Here is a 24,441-nt window from a genome sequence, read left to right as displayed (position 1 = left end):
AGCATTCCTCCTCCTCCAAACACGGCAAGTTGAGTTGATGCGAAAGAGCTCGATTTTGGTCTCATCTGACCACAACACTTTCACCCAGTTCTCCTCTGAATCATTCAGATGTTCATTGGCAAACTTCAGACGGCCTTGTATATGTGCTTTCTTGAGCAGGGGGACCTTGCGGGCGCTGCATGATTTCAGTCCTTCACGTCGTAGCGTGTTACCAATTGTTTTCTTGGTGACTATGGTCCCAGTTGCCTTGAGATCATTGACAAGATCCTCTCGTGTAGTTCGGGGCTGATTCCTCACTGTTCTCATGATCATTGCAACTCCACGAGGTGAGATCTTGCATGGAGCCCCAGGCTGAGGGAGATTGACAGTTATTTTGTGTTTCTTCCATTTGCGAATAATCGCACCAACTGTTGTCACCTTCTCACCAAGCTGCTTGGTGATGGTCTTGTAGCCCATTCCAGCTTTGTGTAGGTCTACAATCTTGTCCCTGACATACTTGGAGAGCTCTTTGGACTTGGCCATGGTGGAGAGTATGGAATCTGATTGATTGATTGCTTCTGTGGACAGGTGTCTTTTATACAGGTAACAAACTGAGATTAGGAGCACTCCCTTTAAGAGTGTGCTCCTAATCTCAGCTCGTTACCTGTATAAATGACACCTGGGAGCCAGAAATCTTTCTGATTGAGAGGGGGTCAAATACTTATTTCCCTCATTAAAATGCAAATCAATTTATAACATTTTTGACATGCGTTTTTCTTGATTTTTTTGTTGTTATTCTGTCTCTCACTGTTCAAACAAACCTACCATTAAAATTATAGACTGATCATTTCTTTGTCAGTGGGCAAACGTACAAAATCAGCAGGGGATCAAATACTTTTTTCCCTCACTGTACCTGTGGATGTATTTCAAGGCCTACCTTCAAACTCAGTGCCTCTTTGCTTGACATCATGGGAAAATCAAAATAAATCAGCCAAGACCTCAGAAAAAAAATTTAGACCTCCACAAGTCTGGTTCGTACTCGGGAGCAATTTCCAAACGCCTGAAGGTACCACGTTCATCTGTACAAACAATAGTACGCAAGTATAAACACCACGGGACCACGCAGACGTCATACCGCTCAGGAAGGAGACGTGTTCTGTCTCCTAGAGATGAACGTACTTTGGTGCGAAAAGTACAAATAAATCCCAGAACAACAGCAAAGGACCTTGTGAAGATGCTGGAGGAAACAGCTACAAAAGTATCTATATCCACAGTAAAACGAGTCCTATATCGACATAACCTGAAAGGCCGCTCAGCAAGGAAGAAGCCACCGCTCCAAAACCGCCATAAGAAAGCCAGACTACGGTTTGCAACTGCATATGGGGACAAATATCATATTTTTTGGAGAACATTTGTGGGCAGAACTGAAAAAGCGTGTGCGAGCAAGGAGACCTACAAACCTGACTCAGTTACACCAGCCCTGTCAGGAGGATTGTGCCAAAATTCACCCAATTTATTGTGGGAAGCTTGTGGAAGGCTACCCGAAACGTTTGACCCAAGTTAAACAATTTAAAGGAAATGCTACCAAATACTAATTGAGTGTATGTAAACTTCTGACCCACTGGGAATGTGATGAAAGAAATACAAGCTGAAATAAATCATTCTCTCTACTATTATTCTGACATTTCACATTCTTAAAATAAACGGGTGATCCTAACTGACCTAAGACAGGGAATTTTTTACTAGGAATAAATGTCAGGAATTGTGAAAAACTGAGTTTAAATGTATTTAGCTAAGGTATATGTAAACTTGTGACTTCAACTGTACATACACTTTCGAACATACAGTCATCATATTCGCTGCTGCTACTTTAGATTGTTTTACTCTTATTATTATCTATCCTGATATCTACCTCAACTACTTCATATCCCTGCACATAAATATGGTACTGGTACTCCCTGTATATAGGTTAATTCTTGTGTATATTATTCCTCTTGTTTTTATTTTCTTATTTTTAACTCTGCATCTTTGGGAAAGAGGTTGTAAGTTAGCGTTTCACAGTAAAGTCTACACTTGTTGTGTAGACTTGGTTTGATTTGGTTGCGTCAGTGTTCCCTTCCACTGTGCCTAAATTGTACAACATGTAGCACTTTCTATTAAAATCTTAAAGCAATAATAAATGTTCACTTTTAGATATTTCGAAAAAAAATACATAAAACGTTTAATTATATTTTATTTTGGTTTTACTATTAGTTTCGTTTAAATGGACAATTAGTATTTTGGCAGCCAGGGTGATTGTGGAAAATGCGACGCCGAATGCTTAAGCTAGATAAACAGAACGCTTGCTAGCTAGGGACGCCCACCGTGGCAAGTACGGGCAAGATATGTCTCAAAGATCTAGTAAGCTACTAACTAGCTATATTTTTTAACTATGCACATTACTGTCCCGTCAAAATACTAAATAATTTAGCTATCTAGTGTTAAGTTAGCTAACCGTTAACTTACTGCCTGACCAATGTCTGTGCCAGAGAGTGAAGAGACTTGTCTTACTAGCTAGCTTGTCTGCCTGTGCTTTAGCTAGCTACAGCTTGCCACAATGCTTTTTGATGATGGCTTCAACTTCTACAGCTGACATAAAAGGTTTGTGACTCAGACGCTTAATGGAAGATAATTAGCTAGTTAAGCTTGAAAAGTTTTTATGTTTCTCAAAACAGCCACATAGCCAGCCAGCCAGCTACCTACTAGCAGAAGTTGCTAACTTAAGCTCACACTGAGTCAGATGTTAACATAATGTGGAATTTACGGTGGCGATTTTAGCATGTAATGTTAAATCATAATGAGGCAAACTCCCCAAAATGTTTTTAGATGCATGCCAGCAAAGCCACTAAACAATACATTAATTGCACTATAACGGTGACAAACGGTGCCCACAAACTGCTAGGGCCTACAGTTTTTATAAATATGTCCCAACAGCAGAGCTTTCTTTTCAGTACCATGGAGTGAATCCCTTACCAATGCTACACTTGGCTATCAGCGGAGCCTTGTCTGGCAGCTAAACAGTTCATTCAGCCTCATTTACTGCCTTAAAAAAATAAATAACACACTACCGGTCAAAAGTTTTAGAACACCTACTCATTCAAGGGTTTTTCTTTCTTTTTTTCTTTCTTTTTTAAAAACTATTTTCTACATTGTAGAATAATAGTGAAGATATCAAAACTATGAAATAACACATATGGAATCATGTAGTAACCAAAAAAGTGTTCAACAAATTAAAATATATTTTATATTTGAGATTCTTCAAATAGCCACCCTTTGCCTTGATGACAGCTTTGCACAATCTTGGCATTCTCTCAACCAGCTTTGAATGAGTAGGTGTTCTAAAACCTTTGACCGGTGGTGTAGCTGATATGGCTGACTTGCTTAAACAAATGTGGTTTCTAATGACAATTGAGATGTACAAACTATGGCATAAGGGGACGATGAGCGGATAAGAGGCAATCCGTAATTTCGATTAAGACATTAATGAGCAAGCTAGGACAGACGTAGTCAATATAACTATTTGTTCAGCACTTTTGAAATGTACAGCGACAGAATTCAGAACATGGGCCGTTCTTGCAGTATTCTCCCTGTACACCAAGTCAGAACCGTAGGATAAATAAAGGGGGCATATAAGCAGACAATGAAAGCTCTTACAATATTCGATGATTACATTTATCTAAAACAGGTTATAGGCTACATGTGCTCCACCAGGGGGAAAGGGACCAAATTATTATAGTGAGGCACATGGGCTACTAACAGCTTACTACATTTACATTTTATTTATTTATTATTATTATCTTTTTTATTAACAAGTGCCTGGATTAGGACCTGTGCCGCTTCCTGTGTAAGGCAGGGTCGTACTCTGCGAATGTTGTAGAGCATGAACCTACAGGATCGGGTCACTGCCTTGATGTTAGCGGAGAATGACAGGGTGTTGTCCAGGGTCACGCCAAGGCCCTTTGCACTCTGGGAGGAGGACACAACGGAGTTGTCAACTGTGATGGCGAGATCATGGAACAAGCAGTCCTTCCCCGGGAGGAAGAGCAGCTCCGTCTTGCCGAGGTTCAGCTTGAGGTGGTGATCCGTCATCCACACTGATATGTTTGCCAGACATGCAGAGATGCGATTTGCCACCTGGTTATCAGAAGGGGGAAAGGAGAAGATTAATTGTGTGTCGTCTGCGTAGCAATGATAGGAGAGGCCATGTGAGGATATGACAGAGCCAAGTGACTTGGTGTATAGCGAGAATAGGAGAGGGCCTAGAACTGAGCCCTGGGGGACACCAGTGGTGAGAGCACGTGGTGCGGAGACAGATTCTCGCCACGCCACCTGGTAGGAGCGACCTGTCAGGTAGGATGCAATCCAAGAGTGAGCCGCGCCGTAGATGCCCAACTCGGAGAGGGTGGAGAGGAGGATCTGATGGTTCACGGTATCAAAGGCAGCAGATAGGTCTAGAAGGACGAGAGCAGAGGAGAGAGAGTTAGCTTTAGCAGTGCGGAGAGCCTCTGTGACACAGAGAAGAGCAGTCTCAGTTGAATGACCAATCTTGAAACCTGACTGGTTTGGATCAAGAAGGTAATTCTGAGAGAGATAGCAAGAGAGTTGGCTAAAGACGGCACGCTCAAGAGTTATAACGTGATTATCTGTGGCCAATGACCTTGAGCCTTCTTGGATGGGCACTTCTAATGTAACTCTATGGCAGCACCCAAGGGGCTTGAATTTTCGAGCTCTCCCCGTAGATTTGGCGGTGACGTAGTGTCCCCATGACTAACAGAACACTGAGCCAATCACGGCGCAACTAGAGAACATTACCAACCCCATACGCTCCGTATTCTCCGCTGGCTGCCCCACCACCACAGAAAGCACTGAGCTAAGCTGAAACACCTGCATTTTGGAGCTGCCTTACTCAAGAAAGCAAAAAAGATACCATGTTTGTATGCGGCTTTATTGCAAACTGATATGTGACATGTATTAATGCCAAAATAACATGCAAAACAGGCAACAACAAAAAACATTATATATATATATATATATACAGTGGGGAGAATAAGTATTTGATACACTGCCGATTTTGCAGGTTTTCCTACTTACAAAGCATGTAGAGGTCTGTAATTTTTATCATAGGTACACTTCAACTGTGAGAGACGGAATCTAAAACAAAAATCCAGAAAATCACATTGTATGATTTTTAAGTAATTAATTTGCATTTTATTGCATGACATAAGTATTTGATCACCTACCAACCAGTAAGAATTCCGGCTCTCACAGACATGTTAGTTTTTCTTTAAGAAGCCCTCCTGTTCTCCACTCATTACCTGTATTAACTGCACCTGTTTGAACTCATTACCTGTATAAAAGACACCTGTCCACACACTCAATCAAACAGACTCCAACCTCTCCACAATGGCCAAGACCAGAGAGCTGTGTAAGGACATCAGGGATAAAATTGTAGACCTGCACAAGGCTGGGATGGGCTACAGGACAATAGGCAAGCAACTTGGTGAGAAGGCAACAACTGTTGGCGCAATTATTAGAAAATGGAAGAAGTTCAAGATGACGGTCAATCACCCTCGGTCTGGGGCTCCATGCAAGATCTCACCTCGTGGGGCATCAATGATCATGAGGAAGGTGAGGGATCAGCCCAGAACTACACGGCAGGACCTGGTCAATGACCTGAAGAGAGCTGGGACCACAGTCTCAAAGAAAACCATTAGTAACACACTACGCCGTCATGGATTAAAATCCTGCAGCGCACGCAAGGTCCCCCTGCTCAAGCCAGCGCATGTCCAGGCCCGTCTGAAGTTTGCCAATGACCATCTGGATGAACCAGAGGAGGAATGGGAGAAGGTAATGTGGTCTGATGAGACAAATAGAGCTTTTTGGTCTAAACTCCACTCGCCGTGTTTGGAGGAAGAAGAAGGATGAGTACAACCCCAAGAACACCATCCCAACCGTGAAGCATGGCGGTGGAAACATCATTCTTTGGGGATGCTTTTCTACAAAGGGGACAGGACGACTGCACCGTATTGAGGGGAGGATGGATGGGGCCATATATCGCAAGATCTTGGCCAAACAACCTCCTTCTCTCAGTAAGAGCATTGAAGATGGGTCGTGGCTGGGTCTTCCAGCATGACAACGACCCGAAACACACAGCCAGGGCAACTAAGGAGTGGCTCCGTAAGAAGCATCTCAAGGTCCTGGAGTGGCCTAGCCAGTCTCCAGACCTGAACCCAATAGAAAATCTTTGGAGGGAGTTGAAAGTCCGTATTGCCCAGCGACAGCCCCTAAACCTGAAGGATCTGGAGAAGGTCTGTATGGAGGAGTGGGCCAAAATCCCTGCTGCAGTGTGTGCAAACCTGGTCAAGACCTACAGGAAACGTGTATGATCTCTGTAATTGCAAACAAAGGTTTCTATACCAAATATTAAGTTCTGCTTTTCTGATGTATCAAATACTTATGTCATGCAATAAAATGCAAATGAATTACTTAAAAATCATACAATGTGATTTTCTGGATTTTTGTTTTAGATTCTGTCTCTCACAGTTGAAGTGTACCTATGATAAAAAATTACAGACCTCTACATGCTTTGTAAGTAGGAACACCTGCAAAATTGGCAGTGTATCAAATACTTGTTCTCCCCACTGTATATATACAGTACCAGTCAAAAGTTTGGACACACCTACGCATTCAAGGGTTTTTCTTAATTTTTACTATTTTCTACATTGTAGAATAATAGTGAAGACATCAAAACTATGAAATCACAGATATGGAATCATGTAGTAACCAAAAAGTGTTAAACAAATCAAAATATATTTTATATTTGAGATTCTTCAAATAGCCACCCTTTGCCTTGATGACAGCTTTGCACACTCTTGGCATTCTCTCAACCAGCTTCACCTGGAAAGCTTTTCCAGCAGTCTTGAAGGCGTTCCCATATATGCTGAGCACTTGTTGGCTGCTTTTCCTTGACTCTGCTGTCCGACTCATCCCAAACCATCTCAACTGGGTTGAGGTCGGGGGATTGTGGAGGCCAGGTCATCTGATGCAGCACTCCATCACTCTCCTTCTTGGTCAAATAACCCTTACACAGCCTGGAGGTGTGTTGGGTCATTGTCCTATTGAAAAACAAATGATAGTCCCACTAAGCCCAAACCAGATGGGATGGCATATCGCTGCAGAATGCTGTGGTAGCCATGCTGGTTAAGTGTGCTTTGAATTCTAAAAAAATCACAGACAGTGTCACCAGCAAAGCACCATAACAACACCTCCATGCTTTACGGTGGGAACTACACATGCAGAGATCATCCGTTCACCCACACGGTTGGAACCAAAAATCAAATAGGGCTAAACCCTACCTTGTCACAACACAGCTGATTGGCTCAAATGCATTAAGAAAGAAATTCCTCAAATTAACTTTTAAGAAGGCACACCTGTTAATTTAAATGCATTCCAGGTGACTACCTCATGAAGCTGGTTGAGAGAATGCCAAGAGTGTGCAAAGCTATCATCAAGGCAAAGGGTGGCTATTTGAAGAATTATTTAACTTTTTTTGGTTACTACATGATTCCATATGTGTTATTTCATGGTTTTGATGTCTTCACTATTATTCTACAATGCAAAAAATAGTAAAAATAAAGAAAAACCCTTGAATGAGTAGGTGTGTCCAAACTTTTGACTTGTACTGTGTGTATATATATATATATATATATATATATATATATATATATATATATATATATATATATAAAAAAATTTTTAAATAGCTAAACAGGTGGGGCTGCTCTGCCCCACCTGCCCTGAATAATGGGTCGCCACTGGTAATTTAGCCTATTAAAAACAAACTGTTTCAAGTGAGCATTCAGCATGTCTGATGCCAAAAAGAAAGTACATTCTTGCTTACTTCACCCATATCTTCATTTCCTTTTGCAAAGAAAGTAGTGTGTAGTTCCAGTAGTTAGCTACACCGCTACATGGCAAAAAAAGTAATTGGCTAACTACAGGAAACACTACCAAGATTTGAATGTAGTTCAACTAACGACGTTACTACCAAGCTACTGCAAAATGTAGTTGAATTACATGTTGTTCACTACTCCCCAACACTGCTTGCTGTCTACCTATTTAGCTAACCTGACATAACTCTGCCTAACCAAGCCATGATTTTCCCTCCCTCCCATAAACAGTGTGGCATGAGGGCGACAGATGCCTCGCTCCCAGCCCCAGAGATGGCACCCTACTACGAGAGGGGACAATCCAGAAACTCCCCTCCACATCTCATGGTGAGGACATGGCATTGGTGAAGTTCACAGATCAACATGATGAAGATGAAGAAGAGGAGGCAGTCTTTCCAGTCTGTAAACTCCTGAGATCAGACACAAACCAGTCCTCTACCAGTGTAGTGTCTGCCCGGGAGAAGCCTCTATTCCTCAGCAGCCAGACACCCCCCGGTCCATCAGAGCCCTTTGTGTTGTCACAGAGTGGTGTGGCAGTCCCATATACCATCAACAGGTACGTGAGCTGTTAACGATGAAGCTGGGATTTTGCTGGGCTTCCCAGGTTGTATTTGCTGTATGAATGGGGCCTTAATTAGATGTCAACAGGTACCTGAGGTACTACCAGAAGGAAGGGATCCAGTTCATCTATGACAACTATGCCCAGTCCAGAGGATGTATCCTTGGAGATGACATGGGCCTGGGCAAGACCATCCAGGTAAAAACTAGACTCACTGTCTCTGCAGAAACCTGATTGTTGACTGTATGTAGCTAGAGTATTATCACCATTGGCGTTACCATGTGAAGAAAGACCTGCTGTTCATAACTGACGTGTTTGTGTCTGTCAACAGGTCATTGGTTTCCTGGCTGCTGTGCTGGGTAAAACAGGGACATGGGAAGACATTGAGAAGAACAGGCCTCAGTTTCTTCTCACTCAGGTCCCCACAGAGCAATGCAAACCCCAAAAGGTAGAAATTGAGCTATATATTTCCCACAAGAGTAGCACTCTTTGTGGCAGATAACTGACTGATAGTTACAAAAAAAATTAAACTCACATGTGCATGTCCATGCTCTCTGTTAGGGTCCTGTGTAGGTGTTGTAATGTTCTCCATGGTTGTGCCCAGGTGTTCCTGATTGTGGCCCCTCTGTCGGTGCTGTATAACTGGAAAGAGGAGCTGGAGACGTGGGGTCACTTCCGGAGCGTGGTGGTCCACGGTCTGAGGAAGGAGGAGGAGCTGGCTCGCATCAGGAGGGGACGCTCTGAGATCGCCCTCACCACCTACGAGACCCTACGCCTCTGTCTGGAGCAGTTTAACAGGTAACATTAGCTAAGATAATTAGGTGTGTTGGCCTTCAACTCTAGCCTGAAACCTTAGTAGACCTGTTTGTATTCTTATCGTGAAACTCCACCTATAAGCCTGCCTTACATTCCAGCATTGACTGGTCTGCTGTGATAGTGGACGAGGCCCACAAGATCAAGAACCCTAACTCCCAGATCACTGGGGCAATGAAGGAGCTGAGGTGTCAGGTCAGAGTGGGCCTCACTGGCACCATCCTGCAGAACAACCTGGACGAGCTCTGGTGTGTCATGGACTGGTGGGTCTACACTGGCACTATAACTACTACTACTGTTTCTATAACTGTTACTACAGTAAGACTGATTCCCCTTATTTAGACCCTTATTAGTGCAATGATGTATAGTCGAGAGGTCACCAAAAAAACCTCCCAATACCCAGTACCACCATTTCCTTCTAAACCACTCTTTCTCTTTGGATTTACCTTCTTCCTTTGTGTATTTCAGGGCCATCCCTCGTTGCCTTGGCAGCCTGGGTAACTTCAAGAATACGTTTTCGGACCCCATTGAACTGGGGCAGAAGCACAGCGTAACTAAGCGGGCCCTAGCGATGGGCAGGAGGGCGGTCCGGGCCCTGGCCAGGAAGCTCTCCCACTGGTTTCTCCGGAGGACCAAGGCTCTTATCAGAGAGCAGCTGCCCAAGAAGGACGACAGGGTGGGTGGAGACTTCCACACAGGGTTAATGTTAATGAAGTAGGGTTGTACAATTCTGGTAACTTTTCCAGAAATCCTAGTTGGAGTATTCCTGCTTATTCCCTCCTGATTTCAGGAATTTTCCAACAGGGATTTATGAAAAACCTGGGAATTTTGGGAAAGTTACCAGAATTTTGCAACTCTAATTTAATGAATTCTCTGGCCTTGAATGCGAATATCCCTGGTCTAGTAGGGGGTTTCAAACATCTCACTAAGTGAATGGCGCCTCCATCTATGGCCAGGTGGTGTACTGTTCGCTGACGTCGTTCCAGCAGACGGTGTACCAGGCGGTACTGGACACGGAGGACGTCACTCTGCTGCTGCGCTCCTCAGAGAAGTGTGACTGTCACAGCGGACGCTCCCGCCGGAAGTGCTGCTTCAAGGTCAGCTTATAACAGGAACAGCTGTGTTATAACCTCTATATGACCCTCTATGAACCTCTGAAGAAATCTGTTAATTTACGTTTTGCATTCTTTAGGTCAGTAAACATCATCAATCAAGGTTTGAATCATTGTTTGGTCTTTGTAGTTCACCTAGACTAAGCAATGGTCACAATGTTGTCAGTAATGTTGACTTTATTGTGATAGGCCTTCCCTATGACGTTTGATCTCTTGTAAACTACAGGTGAATGCTAGGGGTGTGCGTGTGACAGACCTGTACTTCAGTTACTTGGCTATTCTCAGGAAGGTGGCCAACCACGTGGCTTTACTGCAGTCTAAGTGGAACACCAGCAAAAAACAGGTACGCTCTCACAAGTAAAGACCTAGTTATTATTTTACTGAAAGTGAAAAGCTCTGTTTGGTTTAACATCTGGACATACTGTGTTCTCTCAGGAGCAGTATGTGAATGAGATCTGTGAGAAGGTGTTCCAGAAGTTCCCTGACTTCACAGAGAGATGCAAGCAGGCAGCATTCGAGGCCATGTCAGACCCCATGTACAGCGGAAAGATGAAGGTAGGTGGGTCACAAGGTCAAAAGTACTCCTGAGTGGCGCAGTGGTCTAAGGCACTGCACCGCAGTGCTAACTGTGCCACTAGAGATCCTGGTTCGAATCCAGGCTCTGTCGCAGCCGGCCACGACCGGGAGACTCATGGGCGGCGCACAATTGGCCCAGCGTCGTCCAGGGTAGGGGAGGGAATGGCCGGCAGGGATGTAGCTCAGTTGATAGAGCATGGCGTTTGCAACGCCAGGGTTGTGGGTTTGATTCCCACGGGGGGGGCAGTATAAAAAAAAAATATATATATGTATTCACTAACTGTAAGTCGCTCTGGATAAGAGCGTCTGCTAAATGACTAAAATGTAAATGTAAATAAAAGTCATGTCGCGTGAATGGCAAAGGCAGTTAGGTAGGCTCATATGTTCACATATAGTACCAGGTTGTATCACGTTTTTAAGAGAAGTATTGCCTCATTTGGATCCTTGGTTAATATCCCTCCTCCTCTACACCCTGTCATAGGTTCTACAGAGGTTGTTGAAACATTACGTGCAGAGAAAAGACAAAGTACTGTTATTCTCGCTCTCCACTAAGGTAAAACGTTGTGTTGTATTTGTAGCCACAGGGATTCGGTAATTTGTGTGTAACTGTTTGTGTGTGTATGTGTGTGTGCTCGCGTGTCTCTCTGTGTGTGCGTGTGTGTCTGTCTATGTGTGTATGTACTGTAGATGTGTGAGATTTGGGGGATCTGTAGGGGTGTTAGTGTGTGTGTGTGTAGGAACATGGCTGTGGTAGATAATGGTGAGATCATGTACTGGGCTTTAGATGATGTCAGAGCTCTAGTTCAGACATAACCAAAGCATGGATTGGCCGTTTTACTGACTTTGTCCATAGACTGCTTACACGATGAGGAAACTATCCCTTTAAGCATACAGTGCATTCGGAAAGTATTCAGACCCCTTGACTTTTTCCACATTTTGTTATGTTACAGCCTTATTCTAAAATGGTTGTTTTTTTCCCCCTCATCAATGTACACACATTAACCCATAATGACAAAGCAAAAACAGGTTTATATTTTTTTGTGCGTAAGTATTCAGACCCTTTACTTTGTTGAAGCACCTTTGGCAGCGATAATAGCCTCGATTCTTCTTGGGTATGACGCTACAAGCTTGGCACACCTGTATTTGGGGAGTTTCTCCCATTCTTCTCTGCAGATCCTCTCAAGCACTGTCAGGTTGGATGGGGACCGTCGCTGCACAGCTATTTTCAGGTCTCTCCAGAGATGTTCGATCAGGTTCAAGTCCGGGCTCTGGCTGGGCCACTCAAGGACATTCAGAGACTTGTCCCGAAGCCACTCCTGTGTTGTCTTGGCTGTGTGCTTAGGGTCGTTGTCCTGTTGGAAGGTGAACCTTCGCCCCAGTCTGAGGTACTTTGCGCCATTCATCTTTCCCTCGATTTTGACTAGTCTCCCAGTCCCTGCCGCTGAAAAACATCCCCACAGCATGATGCTGCCACCACTATCACCAGCTTCACCGTAGGGATGGTGCCAGGTTTCCTCCAGACGTGACGCTTGCCTTTTGGCAAACTCTAAGCGGGCTGTCATGTGCCTTTTTACTGAGGAGTGGCTTCCGTCTGGCCACTCTACCATAAAGGCCTGATTGCTGCAGCGATGGTTGTCCTTCAGTAAGGTTCCCCCATCTCCACAGAGGAACTCCGGAGCTCTGTCAGAGTAACCATCGGGTTCTTGGTCACTACCCTGACCAAGGCCCTTCTCCCCCGATTGCTCAGTTTGGCCAGGTGGCCAGTTCTAGGAAGAGTCGTGGTGGTTCCAAACTTCTTCCATTTAAGAATGATGGAGGCCACTATGTTCTTGGGGACATTATTATTATTCAATGCTGCAGACATTTTTTGGTACCCTTCCCCAGAACGGACAATTCCTTCGACCTCATGGCTTGGTTGTTGCTCTGACATGCACTGTCAACTGTGGGACTTTTATAGACAGGTGTGTGCCTTTCCAAATCATGTCCAATCAATTGAATTTACCACAGGTGGACTCCAATCAAGTTGTAGAAACATATCAAGGATGATCAATGGAAACAGGTCCCCTGTAGCTCAGATGGTAGAGCATGGCGCTTGCAACGCCAGGGTTGTGGGTTCGTTTCCCACGGGGGGCCAGTTTGAAAAATGTATGCACTCACTAACTGTAAGTCGCTCTGGATACGAGCGTCTGCTAAATGACTAAAATGTAAAATGAAACAGGATGCACCTGAGCTCAATTTCGAGTCTCATAGCAAAGGGTCTGAATACTTATGTAAATATGGTATTTCTGTTTTGTATTTGTAATGAATTTGCAAACATTTCAAAAAACCTGTTTTCGCTTTATCATTATGGGATATTGTGTGTAGATTGAGGACATTTTTTAAATTTAATATATTCTAGAGTAAGGCTGTAACGTAACAACATTTGGAAAAAGGGAAGAGGTCTGAATACTTTCCGAATGCACTGTATATTTGTGATAACCCGCCACGTCACCAAAAGGAAGTGTTCTCAATGTGTTGTGTTAACCCTTTAGCTGTTGGACGTGCTGGAGAGCTACTGCATGGCAGAGGGGCTGGAGTATAGCAGACTGGACGGCAACACCAAGTCCAGAGAGAGGCTGAAGATCGTCAAAGAGTTCAACAGCTGCCCTGACATCAACCTCTGCCTGGTCTCCACAATGTCAGTGCCACTCCCACCACTCCTCATAGCTCTGCTTTAACAGAGCACCCTATTCCTTACATAGTGCACGGCCCCTGGTCAAAAGTAGTGCACTCTATAGGGAATAGCGTGCCATTTGGGACGCATATATGTTTGGTATGAATGGACCACTGACTGTAGGTTCGCTTGTCTGTTTCTCCCCCCAGGGCAGGGGGTCTGGGCCTGAACTTTGTAGGGGCCAACGTTGTGATCCTGTTTGATCCCACCTGGAACCCTGCCAATGACCTGCAGGCAATTGACAGGTATGCTGCAATATCCATATATACCATGTACTTACATAGAATGACAGTCATATAACCTTACAGGGTTCTTTCCAATGGGTTGTATCATATTCTATGTCTGTATACACAATGCCAGTGTTAACAAAAGTGATCTCTGTGCTGGTGTGGGAGCCATAGGTCACTCATTATGGCTTATTGACCTGAATGGGGACGCCTCTTCTATTCCTTTTTATTTCCATGGTTTGACCTCTCTTAGGCCGTATTGTATAGGCCAGTGCAGGGACGTGACAGTGTGTGACCTCTCCTCAGGGCGTATCGTATAGGCCAGTGCAGGGACGTGACAGTGTTCAGACTCATCTCTCTGGGAACAGTGGAGGAGGTCATCTACCTGCGCCAGGTCTACAAACAGGTACAGTCATCCTAAGCCTTTCATCACAGTAGGCTGTCTGCACATTCGCATTATTGTGTATGAGGATTTCTACATTTCTTTCATGGAGGACTGGCTTGAATTGTGAAGATAACAACACCATGTATTTTCATCATGAGCAAAAGCTATTAGTTTTCTACTCAAAGTTGCAAAGAACATGTTGTGAACCATTTAATAAACACAAGAGACCAGCAAAATGGATAAAAGGGTGTGGCAGTAGCAGGAACAGCGATATCTTGTGGGCAAAGCCTTGTACTTTCACACTAATTTATGGGGGGAAATGCAAGCTACTTCAATGGCAAATTTCTCTGAACAGGGGGGGAAAAACATCACCAAATTCACTGAGAATATATTACATAGTATGAATAAACAATACTCCAAGCCGCAGCTTCATACTACTTGTCAAACATAGAGAACTGATACTATATACTGGACGTTGGTGTGAGCTTTGGGGGTTCTGTGGGTGACTTTACCATTTTTATTTGGATTCCTCCCATGTTAATCAGTGTTAAGAAGAGGTTTGGTTCAAAGTTGGATACTATATTTATTGAATATTCTATGAATCCTATAAATTGAAATGGCCAATTTGGGTGAAATAACTTAGCTTAGTTTCTCAGATCAAATTATATTTCAACAAAATAATGTTGCAGGAATGCTTATCCTATATGTTCTTAACTACAGAAACCATTTCAAAGCAATGGCTTGCTGAAATGAAATGGACGACCCAGATGATATTGGTATTTAGATGGGGAAACCATCATTCTGACTGTTCTCTCCCTCCATCCCTGTCTGTGACTCTGCAGCAGTTGCAGTCTTCTGTGGTGGGTAAGGAGAGTGCCCGGCGGTACTTTGAGGCAGTGCAGGGGACCGACGGCCAGAAGGGGGAGCTTTTTGGGATACAGAACCTCTTCAGGCTGCAGACCCAGGGGACCTGCCTCACCAGTAGAATATTGGAGGTCAGAGGTCAAACAGCCTGAGTGGACAACCCTAGTACTGTGTGTTACATGTTTTTGTGTGTTTCTATCTCTGCTTATGTACATGTATGCTCAAGTGTGTGCGTGTGTTCCTCTCAGCGGGAGGGACGAGTGGAGTTAGGAGTAATGACGGCCAGCACACACACAGGGGAAGAGGAGGAGGAGGAGAGGAAGAGCGTGAGTAACTGCCTTTCTCAGGGACCCGTGACAGGGGCACATGTCTTTCCCATCCCTCACTCCCTCTCCTTTCCCAGGCGGATCTCTCTTTCCTCCATTCCCACGTGAAAGAGACGATTCCTCACACGTGGGTCTTCCTGTCTCTCCTTCACCGGCCCCTTCTTACTCGTCTCTCTTTCCTTCCTCTCTCCCCCTTTTCCCCTCCCCCTCATCTCTCTCTTTCTCTCTCTCTCTGTGATAGTGTCCCAACAGATGGACATAATTATCCCTCTGTAATGACAGGACCAGACCACACTGAAGGCTGTCTGTTCTGTTGTGTAGTATTTATTTACCCAATCGTTTGGCCTGTGACAGTTCCCAGCTAAGACCCAACACAACTGTCCTTTTATAAGGCTGGGTATGTACTGGGGCCATTCAGACTAACAGCCATACACAATACACCAGGGTGTAGTAACACACTACGGAAGAGTCATCTGGTTGGCAAAAACCATAAGATTAGTATCGCTGTAGGTGGTCGCACTCATAAAGGCCCTCGCATAACTCCCATGCACGCTATAAAAGCTACAATGTATCCTATTGTTTTGTATTTATGACATCACCACTCACGGCATGTCACATTTATGTGTGGATGATTTATTGTTACAAGCATCTTTGCATTACCAAGCACTGCTAAATGCTTTATGAATGACCAACCCTGTTCTGTAGCCTGGTGATGCCATCAGCCCCAGGTCACAACCAAATACAACATACAGAAGACTCCATAGCTTTGTCAATCTCATTAGTGGCGCTTTTTTACCAAACCTAACGCAATGGTAAATCATAGCGCTGGCGGTAGCGTCTTTGGTTTGTCCGAAATATTTTAGTTATTTTCACAGCGGGAATTATGAGCGCAGTAGCTGGCTCACTGGTTAATCGACGTGTTTCATGGCTTAATATTGCATGTCGTCTCACAATCTTTGCATTGTCATCAATTCGGCTGGAGCCACGGAATATTCTCGTCCTAGTCAATTGTGGATTAATACTACAGTTTATGAAATGGCATAGACTACAGTAGCCTAACGAGTAATAACAACAGTAAAAAAACATAGTGTTTTCTCAATATGTTTGGAGTGTTGACAGTCAACATTGTTGTAATTGGCTAAAATGAATATAGGCCTACATGTATTTACGCATCGCACTTCTCAAAAAATACTAGGCTCCTGTAAATTGTATTGAATGTTTGAGGCACGTTCTCAATAAACAAGATCTAGCCTAGGCCTACCGTTGATATGGCGTTATACGACTGAAGAATTTGAATATGTTAAGGAGCACGTCTTTGGTGACCGGACAAGAGGCGCTCTTTGGAAATGGGGATGGATACAAGCCGAATGGAGCATGCACTGCAGGTAGGCCTATGTAAATTGTGAATAATTAAAGGCATGATGGCAAAAGCCTCAGGAGTAAACCATTTTAATGACCTTTTTATGAATAGGCTAATGCATGGCCAGGATAAGAAAGACACCCTACGTATTGCTGTTGAACCAGCTTTCGTTCTCGTAAGGAAATGGTAGCCTACTTTTTAGTTATTTTTATCAAATGAAAAGAAAACAAGCAGTTGTTACAGGAAAATAACTTAAATGTTTCTAAATATGAGGGTCACCGGCAACATCTCATCTCTCGTTCCATGATGGGCATATGAACATGTAGCCTACATGAAGGGGTTTTTACACACACACACACACACAAAAAAAGAGCTAGCTAAAAATAATATACAATACATAGATAAAAAGGGGATGTCCTCACTGTTTTGCTGCTGTCAAACTTGATCTTTAAATAAAGCTTTGGTGATGAAGATTTATTTCAAAGCGGTCTCACCAGCCAAACCCTTTATCAATAGTCTTGACTACTTAGCGAATGCATTGGGCAGGACAAAAAAAAGTAGTCTTCATTGAGAGGAGGGGAGGCTATGCTTGATTTAAAAAAAATCGAATTAAACAAAATGGGAAAAAACATTACATTTTTATATTTCTAAATATGAGGTTTATGGACAAAAAAAAAGCACCTCTCTTGTTCCATGTGCATATGGGAACTGTGCATCAGGCCTGGATAGGCTGCGCTTCCGCTGTCAAAAGCCATGCCATAACCAACCGCGTTACCTCTAAGACCAGCTTTCAGTTGGTTTAAATATGCCCACCAGCGATGCCTGAAATTGGCACTGTGGCCAATGTTTTTAACGACAAACCTCAGATATTGCCACCCCTCCCACCTTAGCGCAAGCAAGCTCATATAAGACAGGTAAATTACCAATCCTGGCGCAAGGGTTGGAAAATAGCAGAGCGCTGGCTTTAACAGGTCGAATTTGCCAACTAACGTGTGTTTGACAATTGCGCTGGCTTAACGGCAGCCGAAAATAGAGCCCTAGGTCTCTATACTTGTGGACTGAAGGCTTGACACTCTTTCCTTAGAAAAATACTGGACAGATATGTTATTATATTTTTTAAATATGAAGACTCCGTTGACCTTGTGTTGCAGGAGGCTGGGGAGGTTTCCGCAAGGGACCCCTGTGAACTGGGCAATGGAGGGGCGATCGGCAGTGTAGGGGCCTCTGGGACCCCCAGGGGAACACCCAGGGGGGTACTGGACTTCAGCAGTGGCAGTGAGGAGGACGAGGAGGGGGGACGGGGGGGCAGGAGTAAGGTGCAGGAGAAGGGGAACACCTCTACCCCTCCTGGCCGACTCAGTCTCCTCCAGCATGGCTTCTCCAGGCTGCTCCAGAGGTCAGGGTTCAGGGCTGGGTCCGGGTCAGAATCAGGAGAGCATAGCCAGAGTGAGGGGGGAAGGAGTGATTCTGAGGAGGACAGGGATGAAGACACTTCTGCCATGGCACCAAAGGGCCCCAGCACCGCAGGGAGTGGGGCCCCCCAGAACCCTACATTGGCCCCCAAGGGTGGAAACCACCTGGATGCAGCTCCTCTGAAGAATGACTGGGACGTCTCCAGTGGCTCTGAGAGAGAGGAAGAAAGGAATGGAGGGAGAGAGGATGGACGGAGGGGGCGAGACCATGGTCCTGTTGCACTGTCAGGAGAGAGTGATGACATGGGGAGAAAAATACCAAATCTGAAACAAGGAATACATCTGAGGAGGGTGGAGGACGACAGTGATGAAGATTCACCCCCCTCCAACGGAGGCAAACGATCTAACACTAAAACTCCAGTTCCCAGAAGGCACCAGGTGGTGCTTGACTCTGAGTCTGAGGATATTGACATAGACATTGAGGTGCTGACGAGACCTGGTGCACAAACCCATGTGCTTAAGAGACCCCCCGCACACCTGAGAAGGAGGGCGATGGGGAGAGATGGTGGTAGTAAGAGAGAGACCAGCAACAGACCAGTAGACCAGAGCAGAAGAACCAGACAAACAGAGGACATAGAGACCTTCACCTCCTCAGACGAAAACCACACTCCAGTCAAAAGAGTCCGATCTGTTACAGCCCCACAGAACCACAATCATGGCCCAGACCCACAGAGAGACAGACATGGAGCTGGGACGTTTACAGGTCTGAAAAACCCAAACGCGAACCAGACTGTCCCTTCTGCCAAAGGACTGCCCTGTGGAACGATTGACAATGTGTTAGGTAAGGTCAAAGTGGGATTTTCAAATAATCTGTTGTATCATGTATGCCAGCAAACATCAGGGGCTGTATTCATAAAGCATCTCAGAGTACAGTCGTGGTCAAAAGTTTTGAGAATGACACAAGTATTGGTCTTCACAAAGTTCGCTGCTTCAGTGTTATGAGATATTTTTGTCAGACGTTACGATGGTATACTGAAGTATAATTACAAGCATTCCATAAGTGTCAAAGGCTTTTATTGACAATTACATTAAGTTTATGCAAAGAGTCAATATTTGCAGTGTTGACCCTTCTTTTTCAAGACCTCTGCAATCCGCCCTGGCATGCTGTCAATTAACTTCTGGGCCACATGCTGGAAAAGGCACTGGTCGTCTCCAAACTGTTCTTTGGATGGTTGGAATAAGTTGCTCTCGGAGGATGTGTTGGTACCATTCTTTATTCATGGCTGTGTTCTTAGGCAAAATTGTGAGTGAGCCCACTCCCTTGGCTGAGAAGCAACCCCACACATGAATGGTCTCAGGATGCTTTACTGTTGGCATGACACAGGACTGATGGTAGAGCACACCTTGTCTTCTCCGGACAAGCTGTTTTCCGGATGCCCCAAACAATCGGAAAGGGGATTCATCAGAGAAAATGACTTTACCCCAGTCCTCAGCAGTCCAATCCCTGTACCTTTTGCAGAATATCAGTCTGTCCTGGAGAGAAGTGGCTTCTTTGCTGCCCTCTTTGACACCAGGCCATCCTCCAAAAGTATTCGCCTCACTGTGCATGCAGATGCACTCACACCTGCCTGCTGCCATTCCTGAACAAGCTCTGCACTGGTGGTGCCCCGATCCCGCAGCTGAATCAACTTTAGGAGACGGTCCTGGCGCTTGCTGGACTTTCTTGGGCGCCCTGACGCCTTCTTCACAACAATTGAACCTCTCTCCTTGAAGTTCTTGATGATCCGATAAATGGTTGATTTAGGTGCAATCTTACTAGCAGCAATATCCTTGCCTGTGAAGCCCTTTTTGTGCAAAGCAATGATGACGGCACGTGTTTCCTTGCAGGTAACCATGGTTAACAGAGGAAGAACAATGATTTCAAGCACCACCCTCCTTTTAAAGCTTCCAGTCTATTATTCTAACTCAATCAGCATGACAGTGATCTCCAGCCTTGTCCTTCGTCAACACTCTCACCTGTGTTAACGAGAGAATCACTGACATGATGGCAGCTGGTCCTTTTTTGGCAGGGCTCAAATGCAGTGGAAATGTTTTTTGGGGATTAAGTTCATTTTCATGGCAAAGAGGGACTTTGCAATTAATTGCAATTCATCTGATCACTCTTCATGACATTATGGAGTATATGCAAATTGCCATCATCAAAACTGAGGCAGCAGACTTTGTGAAAATTAGTATATGTGTCATTCTCAAAACTTTTGACCACGACTGTAGATCAGGACTGCTACTCTGAGATGCTTCATGGGTACGGGCCCAATTATATACCAAGAGTGAGAGTAGAATTTGCCATTAAGCACAGACTTCTTCCTATTCGTGTGTGTGTTGTAGGTGGTGTACAGGAGGTGGTTTACACCCACTCTAACCAACATGTGGTGGGCGGGAGCAAGGCCGAGGAGCGAATCAGCAGAGCCGCTCTCAGAGACGTGTTTGAACGCAGGAAGTACACCCAGCTTCCAGCCAATGAACTCTGGGACACACAGGAGGTACACACCCCCACTACCTGGTGAAGCCCAAACAACCCAACGAGTTGATAGTCTAGTGTCCTATTCCAAATCAACTCCCTAACCCCTTTCCCTTGTCCCTTCCTTATCAGTGTGATTAGAATACATTCATCAAGTGTGTGTGTGCGGATGCATGTGTATATTACAGACCCAGCCCAAACACACTCCACCGTTCCATACTTCCCATAATGATGTTGGTTTGGTGGGAGCAGTGCAGAGGGTTGTGCACAGACCTAGTGTGGACCACCCAGTCTCACACACCATCAGGAGCGTCCACCACCCCACCCGACACACCACCGTCATCATCGGAGAGACCCCCGGAACAATCCGAAGGTGAGGGGAGGTATTCCTGGTAGGGCAGGGCAGAGAGCCGAATCTAACCACCGCTATGGTGTGGAGCACCCTCAAATGGTACAAAGGGGTTCTCTGTGTGTGTGTGAGACCACCTGAGCTAACCTGCTCAACCATTTCCCAGAACCTTGCTAAAGATTAGCCAATGGCCGTGACAGAATATGGTTTGTTCCTGTTTTAATTGCTGTGACAGAATATGGTTAGTTCCTGTTTTAATGGCTGTGACAGAAATGGTTAGTTCCTGTTTTAATGGCTGTGACAGAAAATGGTTAGTTCCTGTTTTAATGGCTGTGACAGAAATGGTTAGTTCCTGTTTTAATGGCTGTGACAGAATATGGTTTGTTCCTGTTTTAATGGCTGTGACAGAATATGGTTAGTCCATGTTGTTTTTGGTACGGTTGCTCTTGTCTTAGAAATAGGACCCTATATCATTCCATGACTATCAGAAATGTACCCTAAATATACACTACATGACCAAAGGTATGTGGACACCTGCTCGTCGAACATCTCATTCCAAAATCATGAGCATTAATATGGAGTTGGTCTACCCTTTGATGCTATAACAGCCTCCACTCTTCTGGGAAGGCTTTCCACCAGATGTTGGAACATTGCTGCAGGGACTTGCTTCCATTCAGCCACAAGAGCATTAGTGAGGTCGGGCACGGATGTTTGACGATTAGGCCCGGCTCACAGTCTGCGTTCCAACTCATCCCAAAGGTGTTCGATGGGGTTGAGGTCAGGGCTCTGTGCAGGCCAGTCAAGTTCTTCCACACCAATCTCGACAAAACATTTTTGTATGGACCTCGCTTTCTGCACAGGGGCATTCTCATGCTAAAACAGGAAAGGGCCTTCCAAACTGTTGCCACAAAGTTGGAGGCACAGAATAGTCTAGAATGTCATTGTACGCTGTAGAGTTAAGGTTTCCTGGAAACCCATTACATGAAGCTCCCGATGAACAATTTTTTTGTGCTGACGTTGCATCCAGAGGCAGTTTGGAACTCGGTAGTGAGTGTTGCAACCGAGGACAGACTATTTATACGCGCTATGCGCTTCAGCACTCTGCGGTCCCGTTCTGTGAGCTTGTGTGGCCTACCACTTTGCGGTTGAGCCGTTGTTGCTCCTAGACGTTTCCTCTTCACAATAACAGCACTTACGGTTGACTGGGGCAGCTCTAGCAGGGCAGAGATCTGACGAACTGACTTGTTGGAAAGGTGGCATCCTATGACAGTGCCACGTTGAAAGTCACTGAGTTCTTCAGTAAGGCCATTCTACTGCTAATGTTTGTCTATGGAGATTGCATGGCTGTGTGCTCGATTTTATACACCTGTCCGCAACGGGTGTGGCTGAAATAGCCGAATCCACTAATTTGAAGGGGTGTCCACATACCTTTGTATATATAGTGTATATCCGTGCAAGATGTAACCCATGAAGTACCAAGCACACCTACTTTCAAGACAACATTTTCCTATTTCTGGTAGTTTATAATATGTTATCATGCAACTTTCCTACGCTCTCTGGGCCGAATCCTGCGTGTGTGTGTATGTGTGTGCACGTGTATCTGTGTGTGTGTTCCCCATGTAGGCAGCAGCTGGAGGAGATGGCGTGTGTATTTGGATCCGGTTCATTGAGACAGTTTGCTGAGGAGGTTCTGAGGAGTACCTCTGCCCAGAGACTGGCTCAGCTACGACAGTACTACATTGACCAGGGCCCTGAGCTGGCTTCCATCATCAGGGAGAACTTCGCAGAACCACACACAGCCCAGCCCAAAGTTGACAGGACAGCCTCAAAGCCTTCCTCCTCCTCTACAGCCAAACACAGACCCAGCTCCAAAAGGAACCAGAGAGCTGCTCTAGAACCCCAAGCAGAGCCTAGAACCCCACATAGGTCCGTTGCAGAACCCCAGAGGGATGTTCCCTCTCCTGAGGAGCAGGAGAAGCAGGGGGTCCGGAACGCCAGAGGAAGGAAGAAGAAGAGTGGTAATAGTGGAACGTCCAGAGCTGCTCAGTGCTCCAGCTCAGACCTGGACAACAGTAAGAGTAGTCTTCTGGGACCTGGGGCCTCTGGAGCTCAACCTGTTTCCTCCTCCTCTTCTTCAGCTCTCAGCCATCCCCAGGCTAAGCCCACAGCCAGCCCCCAGGGAGGGAGAAGCGGCCTGCTGTCCTCCTCCAGGAAGAGTGAGGCTGAGGGGAGGCAGCGGTACAGAGCCCAGCCTTCCTCTCCTCCTCCGTCGCCCCCCAGCCAGCAGGTCCTCCTCACAGAGCTGCTAGGAGACACCTCCATCCTGGACGACCTGCTGCGACCCAGAAGCAAGGCCCCCTCAGAGCCTCAGAGGGGCTCTACAAAAACCCCTACCTCACGGGCTGTCTTTACACCCACTTCTCACTCTGCCACACCTGCCTCCTGCCACCCTAGAACACCTCCCAGCACACCCCGCCCTCGGCCCCTCACAACACCCGTCCCAGGCCCTTCTTCTACTACTACAACCCTGTCTCAATCCATCACCACACCCATCACACACCCCATTACACCACTTTCCTCTCTAGCCCCCGAGAGGTCAAAGAAGAGCCGTAGAGACTTCTGGGACATTCTGGAGGAGGGCAACGAGGAGAGGATCAACAAACTGACGGACCTGTCGGAGGTTGAGAGGGTATGTGAGAGCACTAGCGTCAGGGCCAGAGGAGGAACAGGGGGAGGAGGAGGAGGAGAGGAGAGAGGGAATATGTCACTCTGGAAGAGGAATGATAAGTTCCTGTGGAAGAAATGATTCTGGGGGAGAGATGACGACATGCAAATGTATTTTGCTTTCGACTTTTATTATTCTATGCTTTTTTCAATGTGTTTTTTAAAATGAAAAATTAAACACTTTTAACAAATGTTATAGTTTTGGTTACTGGAACCTGTCCTGAAATTATAGATAGATAAATACTTGTGTGTGTGAGAAGTCAACAGTGTAGACAAACCATGTGTGTGCGTGCTCATGTATGTTTGTGCAGGATGGAAATGTGCGTTGTAATTCAGAAAAGTAATGCCATGTGCTATTGACTTGGGCCAGGCATGGTCTGACTGTCAGTGGTGGTAGCCCAAGCTGTCTGCTGAACTCATTAGTGACCACCAGCCTGAGGATCTCATGTCTGCCCACTTACATGGCAGGACCCTTGGTGGTCTTAACAAAAATATCCCTTTAAATTAGACACTACCTGTCATTTCGAGGCCCAAAT

The 24,441-nt window shown here is 45.3% G+C and overlaps 1 protein-coding gene across 2 annotated transcripts; it reads left to right on the top strand.

The window, feature by feature from the left end:
• Window positions 1-2,345: 2,345 nt before the first annotated feature.
• On the top strand, window positions 2,346-24,093 carry ercc6l2 (excision repair cross-complementation group 6-like 2). 2 transcript variants are annotated; one of them, XM_084176984.1, is made up of 20 exons: window positions 2,346-2,379; window positions 8,199-8,523; window positions 8,616-8,724; window positions 8,858-8,974; window positions 9,131-9,324; window positions 9,441-9,602; window positions 9,808-10,015; window positions 10,296-10,436; window positions 10,678-10,794; window positions 10,887-11,006; window positions 11,509-11,580; window positions 13,559-13,704; window positions 13,890-13,985; window positions 14,274-14,373; window positions 15,195-15,347; window positions 15,465-15,542; window positions 18,054-19,155; window positions 20,700-20,854; window positions 21,021-21,205; window positions 22,805-24,093. In XM_084176984.1, the coding sequence occupies exons 1-20, from the start codon at window positions 2,364-2,366 to the stop codon at window positions 23,985-23,987; spliced, it is 4,779 nt and encodes a 1,592-aa protein (XP_084033110.1). In that variant the 5' UTR covers window positions 2,346-2,363; the 3' UTR covers window positions 23,988-24,093. The 2 variants fall into 2 exon arrangements, with proteins under 2 accessions (XP_084033110.1, XP_084033109.1); XM_084176983.1 differs by having other exon boundaries at window positions 2,346-2,619.
• The last annotated feature ends 348 nt before the right edge of the window (window positions 24,094-24,441 follow it).

The sequence above is a fragment of the Coregonus lavaretus genome (assembly GCF_964263955.1).
Source record: "Coregonus lavaretus genome assembly, chromosome: 14".
Taxonomy (NCBI): domain Eukaryota; kingdom Metazoa; phylum Chordata; class Actinopteri; order Salmoniformes; family Salmonidae; genus Coregonus; species Coregonus lavaretus.
This window is presented reverse-complemented; position numbering and strand designations above follow the sequence as displayed.

Bases quoted from the DNA above. Each gene is read 5' to 3' on its own strand.
- ercc6l2 (XM_084176983.1), top strand. From the start codon at position 2,586: ATGATGGCTTCAACTTCTACAGCTGACATAAAAG. The intron at 2,620-8,198 runs GTTTGTGACTCA...TCCCATAAACAG, and splicing joins TTCTACAGCTGACATAAAAG to TGTGGCATGAGGGCGACAGA. The intron at 8,725-8,857 runs GTAAAAACTAGA...GTCTGTCAACAG, and splicing joins GCCTGGGCAAGACCATCCAG to GTCATTGGTTTCCTGGCTGC.